General features: G+C 41.8%; 1 protein-coding gene across 3 annotated transcripts in view; it reads right to left on the bottom strand.

Moving 5' to 3' along the window:
- Nucleotides 1–812: 812 nt before the first annotated feature.
- kdm3b (lysine (K)-specific demethylase 3B) overlaps nt 813–11,846 on the bottom strand; it is a 29,297-nt gene continuing 18,263 nt past the window's right edge. For all 3 annotated transcript variants that reach the window (XM_080416688.1, XM_080416690.1, XM_080416689.1), the window contains 10 exons: nt 11,324–11,596; nt 10,860–11,031; nt 10,678–10,768; nt 8,967–9,097; nt 8,708–8,827; nt 8,311–8,334; nt 5,042–5,181; nt 3,441–3,617; nt 2,108–2,242; nt 813–1,972 (listed from right to left, as the gene is read on the bottom strand). In XM_080416688.1, the coding sequence (XP_080272814.1) occupies nt 1,898–1,972; nt 2,108–2,242; nt 3,441–3,617; nt 5,042–5,181; nt 8,311–8,334; nt 8,708–8,827; nt 8,967–9,097; nt 10,678–10,768; nt 10,860–11,031; nt 11,324–11,596 (1,338 nt within the window). In that variant the 3' untranslated portion in view covers nt 813–1,897. The remainder of the gene's footprint in view (nt 1,973–2,107; nt 2,243–3,440; nt 3,618–5,041; nt 5,182–8,310; nt 8,335–8,707; nt 8,828–8,966; nt 9,098–10,677; nt 10,769–10,859; nt 11,032–11,323; nt 11,597–11,846) is intronic.

The raw sequence follows: 11,846 nt of genomic DNA, 5'->3' as shown, positions 1-11,846 counted from the left end.
CATTTTCAAAAACAAACATTTTGAATATTTTTTTGAAACATTTTAACACAAATCTGACTATTTTCAGATGGGGTCCATGCATGGACAAATAGGCTGCTACATATACATGTTTGAGAACCAGTGGTTTAAGCAGTATTAGGAAACAAGCCCAAATAAGCAACTACACTTTAGAAACGAGCTAAACAAAAACACAACCACCAGTATTTACAAGCAACTTTACAGAAAAACAAGCCCAAGGTCGCTTATAATAAACAGACTTGGCAACACTGCCCTGGACCGGCTGCAAAGTGAGCAGTGTGCTACTGCTACACTTCCCCTTTAAAGAAACAGTGCAGCTTTTTTGTTGTGACTCATATTGGGTCCTCCCATCCATGCCAGTGATGATGACTGCAGATTACTCAATTAACTCCCAATTAGTGAAAGCAATGAAAGTCACCCAAAAACTCCCTTTAGATGTTCAGATTCGTACACACTGACGGATTATGCGATGTATTGCACAAAACAATGTAATATTGTCTTCTATTTTTCCTATCCACACGATTGGACATTTGGTGCCAGTGTGACTGCCCCATTTTTGTGATCCACTTACTAATTCAGACACCAGGAGCTGATTCTGTGAAAGCTGGGTCAAAATAGACTAGATAGACATGCATAGGCTACTGCATCAGCAACTCACACACCTAATTTAAAGCACTTACCAGTCAGATAAGATATCTCAGATCAAACCACCAAGCAAACATCAGTCACTCAAAACAGCCTTTCAGTGAACCCAACTCCATCTCTCATATTATGGAATAATGAACCAGCATACATTTATTTTTGGAAACTTTATTTTGGAAAACAAAATCAAAACAGACTGCTAAGATCAATATATATTGATACAATGTTAATGGCCAGTAGTTCTGTTCGGCTGGAGTCGTGATACTTTTACAATGTTGTTGGGAGTCTGCAGTGGGACAACAATGAGGTGACCCAACCAATGAAGACACCTCTCCAGACCGGTCCTCTCGGATGCATTCAATCAAAACAAGCTTCTTTATTACCTTTATTATCTTGATTTTTATACAAAACAAAGTAGATAACATACTTCTGAAAGTTTGAATTCTAAAAGTGAAAATAAGACAACTGAAAATAGAAAACTTTGGTCTGTTTCCCTTCACTGGCTGTATCACAAACCCATTTTCAGCCATAGTGCAAAAGGAATCAGCTGGTGAAAACTTTTAACAACAAAAACAAAATTAAATCTCTACATAAGAAAAGAAAAAAAAAAAACAGCCAACCGCTCTTCTACTGAAGAAAAATAATATTGACGTTGTCAAAAAAGGAAGTTAGCCAGTGCTCACATTTTAGATGCTCACGCAGCAGCTGAACGTCTCTGCTCTGAAGGCACATCAACATTCTGCCTCACAGTCTCCCTCCCTTCGTCAACTCAATTTATTATAACAACAATAAAACAATAGAGCAACAAACACGCTGACCTTAAATACAGGGTTAATCAAAAGTGAATTGGAAAACAACTAGACGTGTTTTTTGAGCATATCGTGTAACAGTGATGAAGAACTTCCTTCATCAAAGCGCTGACTAACTAACTACCCCTAACCCGCCCTACCCCCCTCCCCGTCCCGTAAGACCACATCCCACCTCAAATTAATTGTGTGAGCAGCATCATCTTCTCACATTTCCCTCGCCCCCATAAAACCTAGGCCTTCACTGCCCTGCGGAAACCCCTATTATTTATCACTGCAGCGTGTGTGTGTGTGTGTGTGTGTGTGTGTGTGTGTGTGTGTGTGTGTGTGTGTGTGTGTGTGCGCAAAGGTATGCAACTTGTACATGTGTGCACATAGTCAGAGTGGTCTTGGGTGCCTGGAGGTCTTGGACAGTGGTTAAGCCAGGGGAACTAAGGGCGCTTCGGCTCATGGGCTTTTAGAGTCCCAACGGCGTCCTTCACTGCGTGATAAATGATGTTCTTCACCTGAAGAACACAAAACATGCATTTACAACACTGACACACATGTAAATGTGGCAAACTCTTAAATGCATTATTTCTAACAATTTAAACGCAAGATTGTGATTAGTAAAAGTAAAGAGAGAATGAGGAAACGCCAACCTGTAGCTTATCCTCATGGTTGGAGTGAGTGGTGGAGAGATGTCTGAACTCCTGGGTCAGTCTGAAACAGTGCCTCACATGCTCTGGAGATACAAAGTCCTCTGCCGCTTTGATACAGCTGTACAGGTTGTGCACCTATAGGCACAATGCAAAAACAAAATGAACAAATCACAGATCAACTGACTGACTCAGATTCTGGAGGAATGCTATGGTTAACAATAAAGATCACAAGTTCATTATGATGCCGTTTCTCAGGGCCTAATTATACCCGTCATTGTAACCTAAATATTTTATCCAGATAATAAGCAATTTGATCACATACTACGCATTTACACCTGGTATTTATATGCATTATTCTTTCTGCATGGCAACCAGCTCTCATTTTTCACATGCACTGTATGCACTTGTACTTAGTACATAGTTACAGATGTCTTTGGGCCAACAGTTAAAGCAGCACTATGTAGTTTGGGGTATCAGTGGCCACTTTGGACACAAATAACATGGCAGCCAACGTCTTTGACTTCATTACCCAAGAGTCTCTCTGCGAGGACACGCTGTAATTGGCCAGTCTTCGCTTTGACTGGCAGTTCTACCTCGGTGCCGTGGCAAATGCCAGGATGAAACTCATTGTCTCCCGTATACATAGGAATACAGTAAAGCCCCTCGCAGGGACCCCCTGAGTCTATACATTTATGGAAGGATGTTTGTTATTGCTTAAACATGTAACTTTATAATTTTGTGGGATATAATATGCTATATAGTTGTTAAAAAGTTACATAGTGCTGCTTTAATAGTTCACTGTGGATGAGGGACAGAAAAGACAGCTGTTGTGACTGGATAATGTTGGTCTCCTAGCACTCCTAGGGTTTATGTCAACACGGTTAACCCACCATAGCCGGTGACACAATGTGTCCCCAGTTTTTACTTATCCAGATCCACATATTACAACACTGACCAGAATATAAACGACTGATTATAAGATGAACCCCAGCCCCAATTTCAACTTGACAAAAATGTATAGATATATTTACATTTAAATACAATAAAAAAAAAGTATCCTTGCCTACTCGTATTTCTAATACAATTTATCCCCTTGATAGAGAAGTAACAGTGCATTAACCTAGGGTTGCATCAGTCTCAGGTTTTAATGGTCTGGTTGTCTCCACATCTGTCAGTATCAGATTGCCTTGAAAAACAATTCTTATATTATAGTCCTAAATGCAGGCCAATGCAGTAATACTACATGTAAATTGGGCCTTAATGGGCAGTTACCAGTTTTCAACCTGAATCCTAACATTCTATTCATGTTAAAAGTAAAGCAAAAAGGTCTCACCTGGTGTGGAGCACCAGCAGGGATAAAGACAGCATCTCCTAAGAACTGTACAATAGCCCAGCCCTGGACTCCATATTCCTCATAAAGTCTACGGCGGAGGACTTGGTCCAGATACCAGCTCTGGTCGTGGATGGGGTCATGGTCTGGAGGGTTCTCTTGACCCTGTTCCTCTCCCACCTGACACAAATGGGGAGAAAGTACAGGACATTACATTTCAATATCAACGTCAAACACACAGACTGCATTTAAATATACAGTGCAAACACCCTGATTACCGTGGATATTTGGGTTAAAGTAAGTATTTGGTTTACATGGCATTTCATTAGAAATTCCCAGTACAGTTTTTACAGAACTATTACTGTACATGTGGATTATTGTTGGCCAACAAGCAATCAACATTTCTATGTGGAAAAACAATTTCTTTGGGCGATCTTGACTGTACAAATCTGAAACATTCCTTAAGGATCGTAATAAATGGCAACTGGACAAATAAAGTACAGTTAGTGGATCCATCATCATCGTTTTTGTCTGCTGTATGGGAGCATTACAAAACAATATACTGAAAAAAGTGGTGGAAAAACCTGTGACTGTGTGGAAGCACTGGGAAACATGTACAGCTAAGTGGTAGTACTTCCAATATAATGACCCATTTATGAAGTGTGTCCATTGACAACACAAGAAGGGTCTCAAGTAGGAAAGAGCAACTCCTTCTCCCCACAGCATTTAAAGAGGCTTCATGCAGCTTCAGGGAAAACTCTGTAACTAAAGGTACATTGACATTACCTTCGTCAAGGTTCCAAGCGAGCTGAGGCAATACTAAAGGTGACGTGAAAACACTGCAGACAACTGATTGGCCTCTAGCATCACTGCGACACAACGGACCCCTATATTGCACACAAACCTAGTGCTTTTTTTGATCAGATAGTGCTACATCAGAATCTTAAATGTCGAAAGTTGTATGCTCAAGCAAACACTGTTGCTTCTAAATCCAGTCAATGTTCTACTCAAGTGAAAGTGTCATTGTTTAAGGGATATTGCACACCGCTCTATACTGCTCACATGTGGTCCTGTTATAAAAGAATCTAGTATGCAAAGGTTGCATATAATGATGCAATGAGAATTCTCCTTAAAAACCCAGGGGCAGTGCTAGTCAGATGTTTGTCACTGCAGGAGTGAGGACTTTAAAGCACTTCTAGGAAATCTACTGTTCAAGTTCATGCAACGGTTTGGTCAGTCGTGCACATCCCCGGTATGAATCATTCATTTGATCTAGCAAGAGTGTTTCTCAGGACCAACCAAAGCCGGTGCACAGAAAGAGAAAAAAAGGCACATCTGCAGTCTTTAAATTAGGTTTTCCTGCATACAAGATGTTATATTCATTCAAATATGCTCTAAAATGTGATGCATTGGAATGGTTCAAATATGTTTCTTTTCTTTTTTTGTAAGGAATATAAAATAAAAAAAAGTCAATTCTGACAGACATGCAGATCATATTTTCTTTTTTCAGAAAATTCTAAAACATGTTTTTTTTAAGTCGGCAGATCATACTGCAGCCTGAGGGATAACATTTTATCTGAGATGTAGAACTATTAATAGCTGACCTTGCGAAGCAGCTCTCGGATCTTCTCAGCGTCCTTGGCGGCATAGATGTGCCAAAGTGCTCCAGGTTTCTCCTTTGCTTCGTACACTCTTCTCTTTGTCATCTCGTCCACATCACCCTCCTCAATGGTGGTCATAACCTCTAAAGCACCAGATACACACACACAAAGGGTATAGCAGGGTCACTACACACAGTCACTTCTAATATGGACATTCTGGACAACTACATTTGAGCTATATCTACTGTATTTGAGCTATGGCTACTGTATCTGCTGCTGCATTTGTGACACAAATTACTAACGCCCAAGTGTCTTTGCCTTCCGAACAGATTCTGAAAACACTGACAACCTGTAACCCACTTAAAAGTACATGTCTTAGATTACAGAGTAACCAATCCATAAACAAATACACAATGCACTGTACATTCAGTATAAGGTTTGGGAAGAGTGAAACATCTACTGTCACAATGTACACAGTCTGGGATGGCAGGTAAACAGATGATCAACACTATGGATCTAACACTAGTCCAAGTACCAATTCATTCAGAAATAACAGACGTCCACATCCAGGTTCTAGCGACTATCATATAATCCAATAAAAGTGCAGCTAGAGAGAGGCTGAGCATACGTAGGCTCTTAACTAATCAATTCCGATTAGTCTTGAGTTTTATACTGTTTAATAAACTTCAATATTGACTGAAAATTGTTCCGCTGGAAAATCCAAATGAATATGAAATGGTCAACAGAAAATTTCAGAGCCTGACACACCCTCTTTGTATCAAATCTGACAAACAATTCGAAAAAGGGCTCCTCGGAGGTCTCTGCCAGGTCAGGTAAGTTATTGTGGACCAGCAATGTTCGAATTCGAAATTTGCCAATCAGGATGGAATTTGAAAAATTGGACAGATCCCGTCTTGACTAGAGAGATAATGTGTACCGATTTGAGTGATGTTTGGACACAATTTGTAGGAATACTACAAATTGTGCCTGTTGACGCTATAACAGGACCATGTGAAAATGGTGGCATTTCTTCCTTGGCCTAGAGGGAATTTGTGTGCAAAGTTTCACTGCAATTGGACGCTGCGTTTATGATTTGAGGCTATAAAAGGCCGATGTGAAAAATGCAGTGTAGAGGTTTTTCCTTGGCCTCTAGGGAGTGTGTGTGCACAGTTTCGCTTCGATCGGGCCAACAGTGTCGGTGCCGGAGATTAGCTGCTCGCAAACGGGTGGACGGACGGACGGGGTGCAAAACATAGTCTCGACCACGCCTTCGGCCTGGCGGAGACAATGAACAAATGAAGTAAAAAGGACAAACCACACTAATGTGCCAATTACTAAAAATATACATATTTTGGGAAGTTCGCTGCCAAAAACTCAAAGCTATTTAGACCCATCGTCTCACCAATACCTAGTCAAATACCTAGTCCTCTACGGGGCAGTTAACTAGTTGGTCAAGTAACTTAAGTGCATGTCTAAATCTTGAAGGCGTTGCGTGTGTGTTGACATTGGTGCCTTCTACCATTTATCCTTCTAGAGACAGAGCAAGAAATAGAAAAGTATGACAAGGTGCCTGCAACATGTAAAGGCCCTGACACACCAAACTGACTTGGAAGAAGTAACCGCGACCAGATCAATTTGCATTGCCTCATGTCTCTGGTAGAAGTTCCACTCGAACACATTAAAAAGACTGCAACTGACGATCAGCTGATGGCAGACTTTGTTCCAGGAGATGGCAGTAGTTTGTATCACAGTATATCTAGCTCTGCTAGATATGATGAGGGCTGTTTCACAATACCAGAATGCAGAACTGACTTGGGAAGTTCTTGGGAAGATTGTTCTCGTCAAGCTAACGGGGAGAGCTGTCACAACTACTGTTAATATAATTGGCCGATTTTCTGATGTCAGGGAGAATATGTGAATGAATATACTTGATCATACTTGATCACATGATTCCATGTTACTCGAGATTCTAACAATGATTGCCATCAGATATAGAGCTTTAACTTTAACTTAAAAAATATAACAGCACCTTTAAACGTGTTCAGTCGGGTGAACGGCCACTGGCTGACTATCGCTAAAAAACACAGCGAAAACTACAGTTGATTGCGAACCACAGACGCTGAAGGAAGGCTTTTCTGCCTGTGTTGGCATGTTGTGTAGAGCCCTAAGTGAGAGGGACTCTGAATGCTAATAAAATATGTGCCCTTCATTCACAGTAAGGGCCCCTACACACTGCCCGACATTTGAAATGGTCGGCGAGTTAACAGATCGTTAAGCATTTCACATTGCAGGAGTTTCTCTCTTGAAATCGGGCTAAATATATCGTTGTGATTCTCGCACGATTGATTGGTCGGCGACAGGGGTTCACTGATTGCAAGATATTTCACCACGATGTGATCCCGACCCAATACACATTTATTTTTATTCCAAATATCTCACGAAAACGTAAAAGGCTCCTGTATATATGCGCGAGACCGAGACAGGACGCTAATGATTGACATTAAATAATTCTCAATTTCTCTGTATCTCTCCCCTCTCTCTGGACAGTAATATTGCGGTTCTATGCGGGAGGACTAGCCACGGTACGTGGCTGTAATGTGCTCTCATTGGCTGTAGTGTGCACTAGAGCGGGGCCGATAGCCCCAAATATCCAACAAGTTTGAAATCTAAAAGTCAGGAACCCCTCGCCGACCATACTTTATCGGGGCGTTTCTTCTCAGAGTACCTTACACACTGCGCGATCAACACCTCGCCGAGGAACGCCCGATCTTAACTGAGATCGGTGGTTTTGTCGGCGAACACCAAAAAATATCCCTGACAGTGAAATCGGGTCAAATATCGTACAGTGTGTAGGGGACCAGATAACTGCTCTTCTAGGGGTGAAATCAATTCTTGTTCAATTAAATTCTATTATTTCTAGATTTATTTCAAAGTTCACTACATAGACATGAAAAGATAAGTTACACATTTTCTAACCCATCTAATTGACATCTAGAGTTTATTAAGATACGAGTATTAGAAAAAGATGTGAAAAGAAATTGACACCATTGGCCGTTCATTCAAGGGGTTAATACATGTTGTTTTACAGCCACCTTATAACCGTAAAACATGGATGAAACGCTGTGTTCTGACCCCTTACTACACAGACTGGATCAGCGGGATGGAGTGGGGGGTGGGGGGGTGGGGGGAGTGGGGGCGGGGCGGCGGAGAAAGGGGGAGTTAGTCAAAGAAGGGCATGCTACAGCATTGATGCAATTTAAAAGTCTACAGACCTTTGCGTCCAGCGACACCTGCCTCTGTGAATGAGAAATTTGGCCACAATCAAAAAGTGAGAACCACTGCCAGGTCTTTTATGGGGTCTGATTGACGCCAGAAGGACTTAGGACATGAACGGACAATGTCCAACTGAGCTGCACCGATTCTCTTAGCAATTATTCTATCGATTACTTTTTTGATTAATCTAATAATCGAGATGTGCAGATTTGTTCAAATAAAAGAAATGTATACATCAACAAATAAATTAACCACTTAAGCGTTGTTTTATACTTTGTCGCACAACAGTGTGCAAAAATAGATGACATACAAGCTCTCAAAGTGTCGCAATGAAGGCTTGTAGAACAGCTATTTTTTTATGTTCACCAACTTCTGTGTGTGTCACAGTACACTCACCCTGCCCATCATCTCCAGTTCCTTGAGGGATACCAACATAGACCATAACGTTGACCGCGTCGGACACATCCAGGTGGAGGTTGGTGGTGCCAACCTTCCTGTCTTCTGTGGAGGCCAGGCCTGAGGTAAGAGAGGGGTGTGTGTGTGTTGGGAGGGTGAAAGGTAAACACACAAAAAGATGAGGAGCAATAAAAAAAAAATAGCAATAGGCAAATATCCTTTATGAGAGGAGTGAATGTGGGTCAGTCTTCCCTCTCACCATAAGCGTTGTACATCTTAGGTCCCAGATCAGGACGCACAAAGAAGTTGGGCAGCCGCGCAGCCAGGTTGAGACGACCATCTCTCTTTGTGTACTCGGGCAAGGGGAGGTTGTCCATCAGATCATCAAACCTGGGGCAGGAGAACATTAAGTTGTGGCTAAATACTAAACAATAGTCTATCAGCCTGACAGAATGGACTACATCTAGGTTCTCAAACATTTTAATGTCAAGGGCTCCGCAACTCACCAGGTGACAAGTTGTGAGCTTGTAGATCAGCTATTTTTAATTAACTCTAAAACATGGGCTAAATGGTTAAACTGTTCCTCATTTTGCTGGGGAGTCTCTAGAACGCCCGCAAGGAGCTCTAGTGGTCCCTGGACCCCACTTTGAGAACCACTGATCTTGTGGAACAGTGTTAAGTGGTGGGGATAGTTTAAGTGGTTTGCTGGGTAGTCCAAGCCGGTAGAGATGCGCGGATCGCAGTTTTAGCCGTGGATAACCGCAGTTTGGGTGGATTTGGGTCAATCAAATATAATTATTCATTAATATTGGATAAGCCGCAGGTGAAATAATGCAGGAAATAAATTAATGACATCTATCAATAGGCCTATTATAGCTTTTAAAAAGCACGAAATCTCGGCGTCCGTGCGTTTGAAGTATTTTATTATGAGGTCATTTTCCATCAGGCACAAATTAGCCTCCTACTACACGTGCTTTGCCAGCAAGGGGTAGTTCCATTTCCAAACAACAACACAGTGGACGTAAAGGATGCTAAAGTGAGAGAGAAACGTAACAGAGGATTTAAAACACAATGAAAAAATCACACCCTGTGTGAAGTGGGCGGTGTCTTGCTAGCTAATCACAATACTGAATGGAGTCAACCAATCATGTACAAAAAATAAATACATTTATTGAAACACTCTTTATGATGGAAGAAACCATAACTTAAAAAAAACAAATGTATGGTTTTTTTTAAAGTTATGGTTTCTTATATAGGGCTATGCACATGTGTCATGTGACACTGGCCAATCACAGTCCTGAATAGACTGTGATTGGCCAATCACGGTGCAGGGTTAGGCGGGGTTCATTTTTGGCCAATCACAGCGCAGGATTTGTTGTACAAATATCCAAACCTCACTTATAGGGGCGGTTTCACCGCCCAAAAAGGGAGGAATAAAAGGTTTGGCGTGGGAGTGATTTAGTGAAATTGTTTACGCTGCAGACGACGAGTCAAGTGCTGGATATGTCTTAGCAAAAGTTGTAATGTGAGAAAGTGATGAAGACAGAGGGCTTGCTGTTACCATGGATATGTATACAGTCACTACATTGGTGATCGCGACAGCGGTGAGTGACGTTGTATGTACAAGTACGTATCCATATAGAATTCCATTGCCTACAGTACAGTTAGAGCGACCTCTGTATGTAAGCGTTGCAAGAAAAAGAAGAAAAAAAGACTGAGGGACGACCCAATCATTCGTTAAACAATGCATTTCTGTGATCTCACAACTAAGAAAACTAACGTCTGGGAAATTATAATTATTTGACATCGGTCAGTGCGTATCTATAAATAGGATAATATAATGAATGCGGTTGGATGACGGATGGATAATGAATGTGTACACACGGATTAGGTTGACGAAAAAGGCCATCCGTGCATCTCTACAAGCCGGTGTGAGTCATAGCATAAATCACAACATTCTCATTTCTCACCGTGTCAGCATCATATCTCTGAAGTCTTCTCCAGGAGGCCAATCCTTCAGTTTCAACACCATGGGCTGTTCATCGGTACCCTTTAGACGCTCTGCAGACACACAAATACAGACCCATCAAAATATTATATGAACAGAAACCAGCGGAGTGAATTAAAAAGCAGTACATGAAGGGTTACTCACTGGAGATGATCTCGAAACCGTCGAAGAAGTCTCTGACCTTGACATCGGAGATGATGGCACAGTTTCTACAGTTGACCAGATCTACATCCTGATCTCCAAACTCCAGGCTGAATGCTCCAGGGTTCCATAAGGCGCCATTCAGACGCTTATGTATCCCTGACACCAACACAGGCTGGAGGCGAACACGAGAGACGAGAGAACTAAACTTCAACATAAAATGTCTAAGAACTAAACTTAAGACATCAAATGCCCAACATCAAATATCCTCATTCTACTAGCATTCTAGTATGCTTGATCTATACTTATTTGACAAACTACAAGATCACATGTTTCCATGTGACCCGTTGTGAGCGTGTAGATAGTACTCATTTGATTGTAACCCCTAACCTGTCCTCATTCTATTGTACCCCGTCATCTAATTCGACATGTTTGGCTTGCAGTTCTATGTGATGCTGATCTCTTACCTGCCCTTGTTTCCAACACTCTCTGAAGATCTTCCAGTTGTTGGCATTGCCGGGATCCTGAAGGCAAAGGAGTCGACCATCACAGAGCCAGGTGTGGGAGGTGTGTGGATCCAGCACACTGAGACCCATCACCCCATCCCTACGGGGCCCTAACACACCTAGCTCCCCACCCTCTGAGCCACCGGGACGCCGACCCTCCGCCTTCTTGGTCTCCACCACAGAGGCGATGATGTGATCCAGGAAGTTGGGCAGGCTGCCCTTCAGTTTGTCACCCTGACAGACAACAGAAAACATTTGGGTCAATGAGGACTTCTGGAATACGATCACCTCATTTTTGTCAAATGTTAACATATTTTCACCTGACAACTCATTACTAGGCCCTCCAAATAGTCTTCTATCAGACAGATGTCAAGTGACATTTTTTGTTTGGTAAAATGTGCTTAATATTGAAGAAACGGTTTTGTTTCATTTTCACACTGTGTTAGTTAATGCCTGTACTGTCGCTTTAAGACTCATCAAGAGG

Source organism: Gymnoscopelus braueri, assembly GCF_963280865.1.
Source record: "Gymnoscopelus braueri genome assembly, chromosome: 20".
Taxonomy (NCBI): Eukaryota; Metazoa; Chordata; class Actinopteri; order Myctophiformes; family Myctophidae; genus Gymnoscopelus; species Gymnoscopelus braueri.
Note: the sequence above shows the minus strand (reverse complement) of the source record. Positions and strands in the feature narration are given on the sequence as shown.